General features: G+C 45.0%; 1 protein-coding gene across 4 annotated transcripts in view; it reads left to right on the top strand.

Annotated features, from left to right (window-relative positions):
* CPPED1 (calcineurin like phosphoesterase domain containing 1) overlaps positions 1-15584 on the top strand; it is a 137378-nt gene that overhangs the window by 80369 nt on the left and 41425 nt on the right. For 3 of the 4 annotated variants that reach the window (XM_033235722.1, XM_033235724.1, XM_033235723.1), the window contains exon 3: positions 14334-14759. The exons of the other annotated variant lie outside the window; for it this stretch is intronic. In XM_033235722.1, the coding sequence (XP_033091613.1) occupies positions 14334-14759 (426 nt within the window). The remainder of the gene's footprint in view (positions 1-14333; positions 14760-15584) is intronic. 4 annotated transcript variants of the gene reach the window in all.

Consider the following 15584-nt stretch of genomic DNA (forward strand, 5'->3'; position numbering starts at 1 on the left):
TACTTTGTTAATTTCAAAGGTAAAAGTATAGAAAACAAGAAGTTTCCTTCACTGAAACACAAATCCTTTGGTGTGCAGGATTTGAACACCTCCTTAGGAAAAGCTTGCTAGTAACTGAAGTCAAGTCACAAACAGATGCTTAGTTTCAGGTACAGCTACAAAGAACACAGAAGAGAAGCTGACACTTTTGTATTTTTAGGGCAAAGCCTTCCTTCTCCAAGGCTGAAAAAGGCTTGGTCCCACACTGCTCTGATTGATTTATCTGGGTGCCATTTCCTGGGGAGAAAACCAGTGCCACACACTCACCAAACCAAGAGTGCATCTCTTTTGGGAAGACAGGATCTGTGTGAAGGCATCTGTGCTCTCCTGTCTAGGCCTGTCCAGAACTATATAAAGTCATCCAGTTTTGTTCAGTTTTAATAATGGCTTGATAAAAACATACATGGGTGTGTGTGTGTGTGTGCGCGCGCGCATAGTGTAATGGTAATTAACGTACATGCATTTATATGGGTGTTTAATTTTTTTTTTTTTTCTTTTTCTGAGACAGAGTTTCACTTTTGTCGCCCAGGCTGGAGTTCAGTGGCGTAATCTCAGCTCACTGCAACCTCTGCCTCCTGGGTGCAAGCTATTCTCCTGCCTCAGCCTCCAGAGTAGCTGGGACTTACAGGAGTGTGCCATCACGCCCGGATAATTTTTGTAGTTTTAGTAGAGACAAGCCTTCACCATGTTGGCCAGGCTGGTCTCGAACTCCTGACCTCAGGTGATCCACATGCCTTGGCCTCTGAAAGTGCTGGGATTCCACGTCTGGCCTATAGGTGTTTAATTTTTAAGGTCATTTGTGCGTATGGAGAAAAAAATCAAATCCTATATATAGGTAAGGTATATAGGACATGGTAAGTCAATCTTTCCGTCTTCGCTCCTGGTGACCACAACCAGTTTCTTGTGTATCCTTCCGAGAGACGTTTCTAAGCATATTTGCATAATCCTCATGTGTCAAGGGGGTGGGGCCAGGCAGACATAATTGAATCATGGGGGCGGTTTCCCCCATACGGTTCTTATGGTAGTGAATAAGTCTCAGGAGATCTGATGGTTTTATAAGGAATTTTTACCTTTTCTCTTGGTTCTCATGCTCTCTTGCCTGCCGCCATGTAAGACATGCCTTTCACCTTCTGCCATGATTGTGAGGCTGCCCTAGCCACATGAAACTATTAGCCCATTGAACTTTTTTGCTTAAGAATTTTGCTCTGTTGCCCAAGCTGGAATGCAGCGGCAGGATCTCAGCTCACTGCAACCTCCGCCGCCTGGGTTCAAATGATTCTCTTGCCTCAGCCTCCCAAATAGCTGGTATTATTGGTGCATGCCACCATGCCCAGCTATTTTTTGTATTTTTAGTAGAGACAGGTTTCCACCATGTTGAACAGGCTGGTCTTGAACTCCTGACCTCAAGTGATCTGCCGGCCTCAGCCTCCCAAGGTGTTGAGGTTACAGACGTGAACCACTGCTCCCATCCGAATGTGCATTTTCAAATTTGAATAAAAGAAACCATTTACATCCCAGCCAGCCATATAAGAGAATCCCTGTATCCCCATGCTCTCACCAACAAATAGTATTATCAACACCCTTTTTTTTTTTTTCTTTTTTGAGACAGAGTCTTGCTCTGTCACCCAGGTTGCAACCTCTGCCTCCTGGGTTCAAGTGATCCTCCAGCCTCAGCCTCTCAAGTAGCTGGGACTACAGGAACCTGTGCCCAGGCCCGGCTAGTTTTTGTATTTTTAGTAGAGACAGGGTTTCACCATGTTGGCCAAGCTGGTCTCAAACTCCTGACCTCAAATGATCCACCCGCCTCGGTGTGCCAAAGTGCTGGGATTATAGACGTGAGCCACTGCGCCTGGCCAATCTACAGTTTTTTATTGTTGCCAGTCTGATAGTTATCACATCAAGAAAAACGTGGCCAAGCTGACTCACTGCTTGAGGGATTAGACCTGAAGTCTTGTATCTCAACATTGAAATTCATGGAGCTAACTACAGCTCCCTTCCCTTCCCCTTACAGAGTTCATGCTGTATCTGCTGTTGGTGCTGACCAGGAGACAGCGTAGTCTTTCCCATTCTTAGCTGAAAACACCAGCTCTGGAGTCAGGCTGTGTTAACCCAGATGGGACTTGCATTTAGGAAGGGTAGATTTGATAAGAAAAATATAGGAACAAGTCGGGCGTAGTGGCTCATGCCTGTAATCGCAGCACTTTAAGAGGCGGAGGTGGGCAGATCACTTGAGGTCAGGAGTTCGAGACCAGCCTGGCCAACACGGTGAAACCCCGTCTCTACTAAAAGTACAAAAATTAGCTGGGTGTGGTGGCAGGCTCCTGTAATCCCAGCTACTTGGGGGGCTGAGGCAAGAGAATGACTTGAACCCAGGAGTTGGAGGTTGTAGTGAGCCAAGATTCACGCCTCTCTACTTCTACCTGTGCAACAGAGCAAGATTCTGTCTCAAAAAAAAAATTATTATTATTATTATATATATATATGTGGTTGTGTATGTGTGTCTGTGTGTATTTAAACACAAATATTGCATAGAATATAGTTATACTAAAAAATGATCCCAATAGGATTCTTATAGAAGCGGGTGAGATAATCTGTGTAGAGTACTTAGCCAGGGGCCTGGTACATAGCTGGTGCTTCAGAAACCCAAACTTTTTTTGTTACTCTGATTTGTTTACTCTTTACTGCCCCACTTTCCAAAAGGCACCCTGGTCTTTTTTTCAACCTCTCCACCCTCACCCTTCTGTTCCCTTTGGTTAGGAAAGCTCCCTTCCCCGCCTTCTTTCCCCCTCTTCAGCAGGCCCTAGTTCCACCTAATCCCTGTGATGTTTGGTGGGAATGTTGCTTCCTCTGGGAAAGCTCTGGGGCACCTCCCACTGGCTTGAACCCCCACCCTGAGCTTCCATGGCACCCAGTACTTCCATGACGTAACTTCATAACTCATGCAACACCACAAGGTCATTGCCTATTCCCATGTCTGGGCCCCTCCCTAGAGCTTGGGCCATTGAGAACAAAGACACCTCTCACTCATGCTGGTCTGGCCCTGACCTAGCACACAGCGGGTAGCAGGATTGCATTGAATAAATGCCTAACTGAAGACAGATAACTTTTGTGCTTCTAGCGCTGTCATGACTAAGACTGCTTAGATTCTGCCTCTGGCTTTGAAAGAGCAGTATCTCTATGTGGAGTTTAACTGTAAAACTCTTACTGACTTTTCATTAGGTTGCGTATTTAAAATCCCAAATGGGACTGAAGATTTAGGGGCATAGCCACTAATACCTGAGTTCAGACTGTAGAATGGAATCTTAAAGTAAAAAAAGGCAGTCATTCTAAATAAGACTTGTTCATGGATCTGACACCCCAGAATCTCTAAACAGAAATGAATTGTGCTCTTTCCTTCCAGTGAAGGGACTTGGCCGTAGTGAATCTGCATGGAATTGTCCTGGAACTCCTTCGTCCCTGGATATCACGTTGTCCATCATTAGCCTTGAGCAATGCCTCATGTGTACCAAATGTCCAGAAGCAATTTGTTAAACCGAATATTCTATGATTAAGTATGTACATACCTTATAGCGGCGCCAGCGTTAGCTCTAAAGAAGGTTAAGTACAGGAGAGGTGATCACTTTGGAGGAAAAATAATTCCTGGAAGACCATGTATACTCCTAGGTACACACTCAAGAGAGATGAAAGATATCCACACACAAACTTGCACATGGATTTTCATAGCAGCATAATTCATAACAGCCAGAAAGTAGAAGCCAGCCAAATGTCCATCAGCAGATGAATGGATAAAGAAAATATGATGATATATTCGTACAGTAGAATAGTACTCAGCAATTAAAGAATGAAGCACTACTATAGGCTACAAAATAGATGAACCTTGAAAACATCATGCAAAATGAAAGATCAGTCACAAAAGACTACATTTTATATGATTCTATTTCTATGAAATGACTGGAGTGGAGAAATCTATGGAAGGTAGATTAGTGATTGCTTAGAATTAGGGTGGTGGGAGTTGCGGGGCAATGGGGAGGGGCTGCTGATGGGTGAAAGTTCATTTTGGGGTGATGAGAATGTCCCACAATTGATTTTCGTGACAGTCCACAACTCTGTGAACATTCTAAAAACCACTGAATTACATACCTTCAGAGGATGAATTATATTGCTTGCGTATTTGTATCTCAAGCCGTTATTTGTGGAGGGGAGATTAGGAAAAAAGTCTTAATTTTTAGGCTCCTTGGGGGACCAATAATGAGAAAAATAGTTGAGAAACACATATCATATTTTAGTAAGATTGAAGAAACAAGATTTATGGCCAGGCATGGGACCTGTAATTCCAGCACTTTGGGAGGCTGAGGCAGGCAGATCACCTGAGGTCAGGAGTTGAAGACTGGCCAATATGACGAAACCCCGTCTCTACTAAAAATACAAAAATTGGCCTGGCGTGGTGGTACATGCCTATAATCCCAGCTACCCAGGAGGTTGAGGCAGGAGAATCGCGTGAACCCAGGAGGTGGAGATTGCAGCAAGCCAAGATTGCGCCACTACACTCCAGCCTGGGTGACAGAGTGAGACTCCATCTCAAAAAAAATAAAAAGAAACTAGATTTACAAGACCAGGACGACAACTTTCTCGTTTGATGGTATTTCATTCAGATATCAAAATAGTAGCAGAGACATCATGTTGTCTCTGATACTCACTAGGTGTTGGCTTTTGAAGTCATCTGCTCTAGAAGAAGACTCTCTTTCTGAAAATGTAATTATTCAGATTCAGAAAGAACACAATTTATCCTGAGTGCAATTTTTTTTTACATTTTTTTTTAAATGAATTTACCCACTGCAATTTTTTTTTTTTTTAGGAATTTGTTTAGAAGTACCTTTCTGGTACTCTCTTTTCTCCATTTTCTCTCTTTCTGAGAGTAAAGAACAGTACTTATACAGTTGGCCTTGTCCCTTGTTTTATATTTGTTCCCATTTTATTTAAATGTATACTTGTTTACTTAATAAGATCTAATTTTAGTGCAGTTGTGGTTTTTTTATGCCTTGATTATTTTTCTATGGTGAAAGTAACTTATGCTCATAAAAAATTAAGTTTTGCAGGAAACTGAAATATTTTCTGTCCTTCCACTTCCCCACAGACAGCTACTATTAACAGTTTTGCCATGTTTTTCTAGATACTTTTATCTCTGAGTATACCAACTCGTTGATTTATTTTTAACAAAATTGTGTCATACTACTAGCTCTTGTAACTTCCTGTTTTCCCTTACTGTCTGCCACTGCCAGCCCAACGCTTGCTCCCCAAACCTTAACAATGCACCTTTTCTATGTATCTGTGGCCACTAAATTCGGATCTCCTTCATTCTGTGTGATGCCTGTTTATTACTCTACACATATTATCCATTCCTTATTAATGAACATTTAAGCCAGTTTAAATGTTTATACCTTCTCAATTATTGTTACAAGGAATAGTTATGTTTTGCACACTTGTGTATGTCTCTGTGGGATAAATGCTGATAAATGGAGCTGCTGGTTTGCTCAATATCATGAAGTTATTAAAGTTCGAATGGATATTTCCAGTTTCCCCCTGAAAAGAGTTCTACTTGCCCCCTGAAAAGAGTTTTAATTACTGAACTATGATCTTAACCATATAGTTGATGCCCTGATTTGACTATTCCGTTCCAACCTGAGGTAGGGACGGGGCCCCACCCAACTCTGTTTCCAGGGACCTCTTAGGGCTGGCTCTGGAAATTCTTGTCCTTGGCATGCTTCCCTCTCTGTGCAAGGGCCTAAGTATTGTCTCATCCGTGTATCCATCTGTCTGCAGGACAGGTGTGGCATCCAGGCACCACAGCAGATGAATTGTCAGGCAAACGTGAGCTCTAGGCTAGGATGTCAACCTGCAGACATATGTGTTCTTTCTTGCATTTCTCAGAGACAGCAGCAGCACTGGGGGTCAAGCTCCCTGAGAATGAGAAAAATGCAAGGGAGATCTCAGAAAACCTGAGACCCGCCTCCCTCCTCCCCTGTCTCTTCCCTGAGTAGGGGACTGTTAGAAAGAGGGGAAGGGAAGGTATGCACATACTACATACTGGACACTTTAAATACGTGATCTCATTTACCTCACAGAATTTCCATAAAGGAGGTGATAAGATTTTCATTTTAGGGTCTAGAGGGCAGCATCCCCAGAGGATACTCCTAATAAAAAGCAACCTCAGGTCTTCTGAATCTAGAGCCCACCTATGGATCCCCTTGAAAAGCCAACCCCAAGGGCACTGTCGTGGGGGCACCTGTTAGAATGATGGTGAATGTGTCCCCAGCCCCACCCTCCACTGAACCCAGACTCCTAAATCCAGCTGCCCTCTCAGGAGCCCATCCCGGAGGGACCATGAGTATATTGATAACTTTGGCAGTTTCTTCTCTTTCTTTTAACGTGGTGGACTATACATAACGTTACATGTACTACCTTAACCATTTTAAGTGTACCGTTCAGTGGCATGAAGTATATTCCTATTTGTTGTGCAGTCATCATCACCATCTGTCTCCGTTGCTCTTTTTATCTTGCAAAATGGAAACTCTGTGCCCATTAAACAGTAACTTACCATCCTTCCCTCCTGAAAGTCCTGGCAATTCTACTTTCTGCCTCTATGAATGTGACCACTGTAAGTGCCTCATATAAGTGACATCAAACAGTATTTGTCTTTTCTGCATGACTTATTTCACTTAGCATATATCCTAAAGGTTCATCCATGTTGTAGCATGTGTCAGAATTCCCTTCTTTATTATGGTTGAATAATATTCCATTGTATGGATATACCACAGTTCGCTTATCCCTTCATCTGTCAGTGGATATTTGGGTTGCTTCCATGTTTAAGCTATTGTGAATAATGCTACTGTGAACATAGGTATGAAAACATCTCTTTGAGACCCTGCTTTCAGTTATTTTGGAGACATACTCAGATACAGAATTGTTGGATTATCTGGTAATACTATGTTTAATTTTGGGGGGAGTCACCATATTGTTTTACACAGTGGCTACACCATTTTTCATTCCCATCAACTGCACAAGGTTTCCAGTTTCTCCACATCCTCACCAATACCTGTTATTTTCTGTCTCTTTGATAGTAGCTATCCTCATGGGTATGGGGTGGTATCTCATTGTGGTTTTGATTTGCATTTCTCTAATAAGTAGTCGTGTTGGGCACTTTTTTAATGTCCTTATTGGCCATTTATGTATCCTCTTTGTAGAAATGTCTATTGAATCCTTTGCCAACTTTTGAGTTGGGTTGTTTTAGTGGTTGTTGAGTTTTAGGAGTTCTCCATATATTCTGATATTAATTCCCTATCAGATGTTTAATTTGAGAATATTTTCTCCCATTCTGTGGTTTGTACTTTTTTCTCTGTTGACAGTGTCTTTTGATGCACAAACGTTTTAAATTTTCATGAGGTCCAATTTGTCTGTTTCCCCCCACTTTTTTTTTTGCCTGTAACAATACATTGAATTTTATATTCAAACTGAGCTTTTGATTTCTACCTGTATCCTGTTTCTCTCCTAGTCTTTTCCCTGACGGTAAACAACATGACCAGCCTCCCAGTTGCTCAGATGTCTGGGAATTAATTTTGAGTCCTTCCTGTAACCAGTACAAGAGGATTCCTGTCAATTCTGCCTCCCAATATCTCTTAAATCCTTCTTTGTTAAACCTCTAATTTTTATATTATGTTAGGATATAGAAATACTATTGATTTTTATATATTTACTTTGCATCCAAGCTAATTTCTTTTATTAGTGCTAGGAGTCTTTGATGTTTTGTTTTGTTTTATTTTGCTTTCTGTAGAGTATTTGGGATTTTTTTGTGGAGACAGTCTTGTCTTATGAGAATAGACTGTTTGATTTCTTTCTTTCTAATCTGTATGCCCTTCCCTTCCCTTCCTTCCCTTCCTTCCCTTCCTTCTTTCCCTTCCTTCCTTCCCTTACTTCCTTCCCTTCCTCTCCTTCCTTCCCTTCCTTCCTTCCCCTCCTTCCCTTCCTTTCTTCTCTTCCTTCCTTTCCTTTCTTCCCTTCCTTCCTTCCCTTCCTTCCTTTTCTTCCTTCCCTTCCTTCCTTCCCCTCCTTCCCTTTCTTCCCTTCCTTCCTTCCCTTCCTTCCCTCCCTTCCTTCCTTTTCTTCCTTCCCTTCCTTCCTTCCCCTCCTTCCCTTTCTTCCCTTCCTTCCTTCCCTTCCTTCCCTCCCTTCCTTCTCTTCCTTCCTTTTCTTCCTTCCCTTCCTTCCTTCCCCTCCTTCCCTTTCTTCCCTTCCTTCCTTCCCTTTCGTCCCTTCCTTCCTTCCCTTCCTTCCCTTCCTTCTTTCCTTCCCTTCCTTCCCTTCCTTCCTTCCTTCCCTTCCTTCCCTTCCTTCCTTCGTTCCCTTCCTTCCCTTCCTTTCCTTCCTTCCCTTCGTTCCCTTCCTTCCCTTCCTTCCTTCCCTTCCTTCCTTCCCTTCCTTCCTTCCCTTCCTTCCTTCCCGTTCCTCTTTCCTTTCCTTCCTTCATTCCCTTCCTTCCCTTCCTTCCCTTCCTTCCTTCCTATCCCTCTTTCCTTCCCTTCCTTTCTTCCCTTCCTTTCTTCCTCTCCTTCCTTCCTTCCCTTCCTTCCCTTCCTTCCTTCCCTTCCTTCTTTCCCTTCCTTCTTTCCCATCCTTCCTTCCCTTGCTTCCTTCTTTTTCTTCCCTTCCTTCCCATCCTTCCTTCCCTTCCTTCCTCCCCTTCCTTCCCTTCTTCCCTTCCTTCCCTTCCTCCCTTTCCTTCCCTTCCTCCCCTTCCTCCCCTTCCTTCCCTTCCTCCCCTTCCCTTCCTTCCTCCCCTTCCTTCCTTTCCTTCCCTTCCTTCCTTCCCTTCCTCCCTCCCTTCCTTCCTTCCTTCCCTTCCTCCCCTTCCTCCCTTCCTTCCTCCCTTCCTTCCTTCTTCCCTCCTTCCTTCCTCCCTTCCTCCTCTTCCTTCCCTTCCTCCCCTTCCTTCCTTCCTTCCCTTCCTCTCCTTCCTTCCCTTCCTCCCTTCCTCCTCTTCCTTCCTTCCTCCCTTCCTTCCTTCCTTCCCTTCCTCTCCTTCCTTCCCTTCCTCCCTTCCTTCCTTTCCTTCCCTTCCTCCCTTCCTCCCTTCCTTCCCTTCCTTCCTTCCTCCCTTCCTCCTTTCCCTTCCTTCCCTTCCTTCCCTTCCTTCCCTTCCTTCCCTTCCTTCCCTTCCCTTCCCTTCCCTTTCCTTTCCTTCCTGCCTTCCTGCCTTCCTTGCCTTCCTTGCCTTCCTTGCCTTCCTTCCCTTCCTTGCCTTCTTTCCTTTCCTTCCTTCCCTTTCTTCCCTTCCTTCCTCCCTTCCTTCCTTTCCTTCCTTCCTTTCCTTCCTTCCCTTCCTTTCTCTTCCTTCCTTCCTCCCTTCCTTCCTTTCCTTCCTTCCTTTCCTTCCTTCCCTTCCTTCCCTTCCTTCCCTTCCTTCCATGCTTGCCTGCCTGCCTATTGCACTGACTAGGATTTCTAGTATGAATTTCAGTGAGAGTGTGAGATCAGACCTCCCTGTCTTGTTACTGATCTTGGGGGAAGGCAGTCAGTCTTTCACCATTACCTATGATCATAGCTATACTTGTTTACAGATGTCCTTTATCCAGTTAAGGATGTTTATTTCTCTTCCTAATTCACAAAGAGATTTTATTAGATAATGTATTTTAAGGCTATTTGGAAAACAACCAAGATACTAATGTCTGCCTTAAAGAATATGGAAAAATATAAGTCATACCTCTCACAGTACCACTGATACAAATAAGAATTTTGTAATTATCGTTATAATGCTTTTTACTTCCTAGTTTTATTTTGACCGATTGCATTAGAGTTTTTTTAAGTGTTTTAAACACTTTGCAGCTTTCCACACTGCTCTCGCCGTTCCCACCCAGGACTCCTCTCCATGCGGGTCAGGTGTGTGCTGACATTGGGGTCCTGGAACTCTTGGCACCCACTTAGCAGATACCTCTTATCTACCTTGGAGACCCCAGAACAATCCTTCTCTGCCCCTCTTCTGAGTCATTTCTTGCCATTTTTCAGAGTCTTTCCCCTTGTTTCCCTGCCTTTCTTCCTGTCCTTTATATACATTCTTTTTGTGAACACAGAACCCTGCATGAGACAGGAAACTCATTGAAGCTCTGTGTCCTTGGGCAGGTTTCTATTTTTTTCTGTTCATGATGCTGGTGAGGTTGGCTTTGGCCAGCCTCATATACAATGAGACTGGGTTCTCATATACGATGGGACTTTTTTGAGACAGAATTTTGCCCTTGTCACCCAGGCTGGAGTGCAATGGTGCAATCTTGGCTCACTGCAGCCTCCGCCTCCCGGGTTCAAGCAATTCTCCTGTCTCAGGTTCCTGAGTAGCTGGGATTACAGGCCCACGCCACCACGCCCAGCTAATTTTTGTATTTTTAGTAGAGATGGGGTTTTGCCACATTAGCCAGGCTGGTCTCCAACTCCTGACCTCAAATGGTCCTCCTCCTACCTCAGCCTCCCAAAGTCTTAGGATTACAGGCATGAGCCACTGCGCCCAGCCACATGGGACTATTTTTCAGGCAGCTCTGCTAAGTTGTGCTGTGATCTTTGTTAATACTAAGTTGTTGTTAATATTGTACGTAACCCTACAGAGATTCTGATATATGCAAATGAGAGCTTGTTAAAGATCATGCAAACGTTTGCATTCAACTTGGCTTTTTGTAATCTAGGATTTACTCTTTTATTTCTAAATTCTTAACTAAAAACTATTTCTGTCCCTGGGGAAGATTTTCATTCCTTCCGAAACGATTTACTGGTTGTTAGGCACACACAGTGGGTCACTGATAAAAATGGAAGAATTTATTACATTTCGGGGGATGGGATGTGGAAAGCAGACAGCTGACAGCTTTGCATTCTTGTTTGTACCAGACTCTAGGCATCATTATCCTAGTAGGAATTCTTACAGCCATTCCGGAGGGATGGGAATTATCATCCCCATTTCATACACGATGAAACCAAGACTCAGAGGAACCAAGGGACTTACCCAAGGCCGTGCAGCTTGTAAGGGGCAAGAGACCAACACCGGGGCACACTCACTCCACCGCAACGCTTGTGACTCTGTGCAAGAAATATAGAAAGTGTTGGAAAAGCTACACAAGAAGGAGGCTCATCTTTTTTTATTATTATTTTTCAACAATAGATAAATAAATAATTTTTTGAGACAGAATCTCACTCTGTTGTTGGAGTGCAGTGGCGCGGTCTCAGCTGCTCACTGAAACCTCCGCCTCCCGGGTTCAAGCGATTCTCCTGCCTCAGCCTCCCAAGTAGCTAGGATAACAGGTGTACGCCACCACGCCTGTCTAATTTTTCTATTTTTAGCAGAGATGGGGTTTCACCATGTTGGCCAGGTTGATCTTGAACTCTTGACCTCAAGTGATCTGCCCGCCTCGGCCTCCGAAAGTGCTGGGATTATAGGCATCAGTCACTACACCCTGCCAAGAGGCTCATCTTTGCTGGAGGAAATTCAGGGAAGATGAGCTGCATGGTTTTGTTTTTGTTTTTGTTTTTGTTTTTTAACAGATTATTGGAGGATATTGGTGGTTTCCCCAAAAGCAGCATCCCTCTTTGTTTGGAAACACACATCACGTTACCGTGTGTAATTCCCAGCTCTTCCTTGTTGGTTGCTTCCAGACAAGGTTTCCTTCCCAAGTAAGCCTTTCTTTTGAACTGCCCCTTCTTAACTTTTCTGTTTATGGTCATTAGGGATTCGGATATTTTCCATACCTGCCTCAGTTAGCAGGTGAAGGGCCATGATTAATGCCTTTGAAGATCAAGAACAGGGGATGCTCTGCACCCCAGTGTATTATAAAGTCCTCATCCTGTGTCTCAGGGCAGCCAAGAGAAGTCACCCTAAGAGCAAGGACCTTAGTTTGTGACCAGGACCCTGTAGACAGCACCCTGATCTGGACCACCAAGTTCAAATCCCTACTCCTCCACTGGTGTCCAGAGGAAGTGAGTCGGTGCACACACAGCTCTGAGAACAGTGCCTAGCCTGTAGGAAGTGCTAGAAAGTATTGTCAGTGATCGAATGTCCCCAAATCCCCAAGTCAGTGTGAACAGAAAGAAGAGGAAGTAAGAGGGTCCGCTTCAGGTCTTTGAGAAAATCCAGTGAGGAAAGTGGTGATGAATCAGCCTTGGACCACAAGGGTCTCTGAGCGAGTTTGTTGTGTTCAAAGCCACAAAGGACTTGTCATTCCTAAACTGGCATGGGAAAAGAACCAACCAATGGAGTCTTAGAGAGGATCATGTAAGTCAACACAGATGCCTGCAGTCCGGGTCCGGCTAAAGAAGCAATGTCAATCAATGGCACCTTTGATGCAGACGGCAGGTGAACGAACCCCAGCACCTCTGAGAGAGAGGCCTCCTGGTTTCTGGTGCAGGCACAACCTGCTTCTCCCTAAGGCTCCCTCCACTGGACTTCAGGCCGTGCAGCCACCTTCCATCTCTGGGGGCCAGTGGAATGCGCTCAGGAAAGGCTGGCTGACCCCTGCAGCAGGAGCTGGGGTCCGAAGCCCAGTCTGCTCAGCCTTCAGTAGAAGCAGGTCCTGCCTGCTCCAGGGACCAAGAGTCCTCTCTTCCAGGGGTGCTGGGGGTTTGTCTGCAGTCCACGTTGGCCTCATGGCTGGTCTGAGTTGATCTAGGCTGGCCCTGGGGCTCTGAGTCCAAACATTCATTCCAGCCACCTGGCTGGCTTCCTCGATCTTCTTTAAGTCCTAGAACCGTGGAGCCAAAACCTTTGAGTTCTTTTTTTTTTTTCCAGTGAAAATTATACATAAGCGTGGGCAAAGGGAGGAAGGAAAGAAGGAAGGGAGAAGGGAAAGGAGGGAAGGAAGGGAGAGAGGCAAGGAAAGAAAGAAAGTAGTATTTAGGTTGGTGCAAAAGTAATTGTGATTTTTTGCCATTACTTTCAATGGCAAAAACTGCAATTATGTTTACACCAGCCTAATATAAAGGTTTTAAACCAAATGTAAGACTCCCTCCCTCTCTCATTCTGTTTCCTGGATTTAACCAGAGTTAACAGTTTTCTTTGAATCTTGGGGGACATTTTATTCATAATACATGAATATATGTGAGGCTTTTAAAAATTTATGTTTGATTTTATTCCTCTGTGCCTTATATTATTAACTTACTTTATATTAAAGATCTTCTCATATCGTTAATATAGATCGCCTGTTTCTTATCTTAATATTTATTTATTTCATTAGGGTTAAATATAAAACTATTTCAGTGAGATATTGAAATTCTGAACTCTTACACATCTAACAATGTAACTAAAAGTAAATGGCATGAACCTTGGTAGAATTACAAAAAGAGACAGATGAATCCACGGTTACAGTGACAACTTAACCAAGTCTCTCAGAAACAAATATACATCAGCAGGCCAAAAGAAAAGGATAATGTCACAGAAAATTTGAACCACACCATTAATGAGTTTGATTGAGTGGAAATATGAGGAACTTGGTATTCAACAGTTAGAGAATGCATGTTCTGCTGGGCGCGGTGGCTCAGGCCTGTAATCCCAGTCCTTTGGGAAGCTAAGGCAGAGATTCACTCTTGTTGCCCAGGCTGGAGTGCAATGGCTGATCTTGGCTCACTGCAACCTCTGTCTCCCGAGTTCAAGCGATTCTCCTGCCTCAGCCTCCCGAGTAGCTGGGATTACAGGCACCCGCACCTATACCCAGCTAATTTTTGTATTTTTAGTAGAGATGGGGTTTACCACGTTGTCCAGGCTGGTCTCGAACTCCTGACCTCAGGTGATCCACCCACCTGTGCTTCCCAAAGTGCTGGGATTACAGGTGTGAGCCACTACATCCAGCCTGATTTTCTTTTTATGAAGACAGGGTCCCACTATAGTGCCTAGGTTTGTCTCGGAACTCCTGGGCTCAAGTGATCCCTCCCACCTCACTCTCCCAAAGTGCTGGGATTACAGATGTGAGCCGCCGCACTCGGTCCACTAATATTTAATCTCAGAATTGACTTCACACCATCACTCAGCAACATGGGGCAGGGGGCCATGTAGTCATGGAATTTCTAAAGTGTCGTGGGGAAGGATGGGCAGAGGCCCCCATCGGACTTGTTGGTTTGCTTTTAGCACATGACTGCATTTTGCAGTTTCCATGTGCCAGGTCAAGTGGATTTCTAGATTACTCTCTCTTTTAATTTTATGTTAGTAAGTACTTAAGTTAGTCATTTCAAGTGAATAAGCCTCTGGCTGTCTCAGGACGTGACCCTCGCTCTTCCAGGGAAGCCGTGGCGGACGGAGCAGACGGAGGACCTGAAGCGAGTGCTCAGAACGGTGGACAGGGCAATCCCATTGGTCCTCGTCAGCGGCAACCACGACATCGGCAACGCCCCCTCGGCCGAGACCGTCGAGGAGTTCTGCCAAACTTGGGGAGACGACTACTTCAGCTTCTGGGTCGGGGGCGTCCTGTTCCTGGTCCTCAACTCCCAGTTCTACCAGAACCCCTCCAAGTGCCCCAGCCTGAAGCAGGCGCAGGACCAGTGGCTGGACGAGCAGCTGAGCATCGCGAGGCAGCGGCACTGCCAGCATGCCGTCGTCTTCCAGCACATCCCGCTGTTCCTGGAGAGCATTGACGAGGACGACGACGACTACTTCAACCTCAGCAAGCCCGCTCGGAAGAAGCTGGCAGACAAGTTCATCCACGCAGGTAGATGTCCCGTGCCACGGGTTTCAGGGAGGAAGGGCACGTCTAGACAGGGCATTTCCAGATCCTTCTCCCGTCCCACTGCAATGTGGCAAAAAGGGAGACAGGACTAGGCCGGGAGTTCTGATCCCAGCTCTTGGACTTGCAGACTGCATGGCTGGCTACCTAATCCTCCTGCGCCTCAGTTTCCTCGTCTGTAAAACAGGAATAGTAATAGTAGCCCTCTTACAGGATGGTTTCGAGGAGTAAATGAGAAAGGCCTCCAAGACATGGAGAACAGCCTGTAGCCTAAGTACTCAGTGTGCCATAGCTGCTCATAGTTGAAGATGGGGGTTCTGGAAGTGGCAGGAGGGGTTTATTGGGGAGAGGAGACCAGGTGGTGCAGGTGGGTGTGAATGTGGCTTGCATGTGCCTTAGAAGAAGGCAAGATGCCAGGGACATCTGCTTTCACTTCTCTGGGAAGCAGGCACCTTGCTCAAGGGCAGACGATCTTTAAGAGCCAAGCTTCCCTTATTTGTCAGCTGTGACCCAGGAAATCCTGGGATGTGACTTTAGTGGACAGTTCCTGGGGCCTGATCAGTTTTCCTCTGGCAAGGTGGATTAAGTTCTCTTCCAGAATCAGGAGAGAGTAATGGATTTAGTCCCATCTTTTCCCGCCAGTCATACATGTAACACACGCGTGCACACACAGAATGAAGACGCTCCATTTCTGGAGGTCACATCTCAGTTTCTGACGGCGCTCTAAGGCACTAGCCCACCCACCTCCTTTATTTTTCTGGTAGCACCTGCCATGGGCCTTTCAAGAGAAACAGTCTGTTCTAGGTGGAT

The sequence above is a fragment of the Trachypithecus francoisi genome, unplaced genomic scaffold (assembly GCF_009764315.1).
Source record: "Trachypithecus francoisi isolate TF-2019V2 unplaced genomic scaffold, Tfra_2.0 Lachesis_group15, whole genome shotgun sequence".
NCBI classification, from domain to species: Eukaryota; Metazoa; Chordata; class Mammalia; order Primates; family Cercopithecidae; genus Trachypithecus; species Trachypithecus francoisi.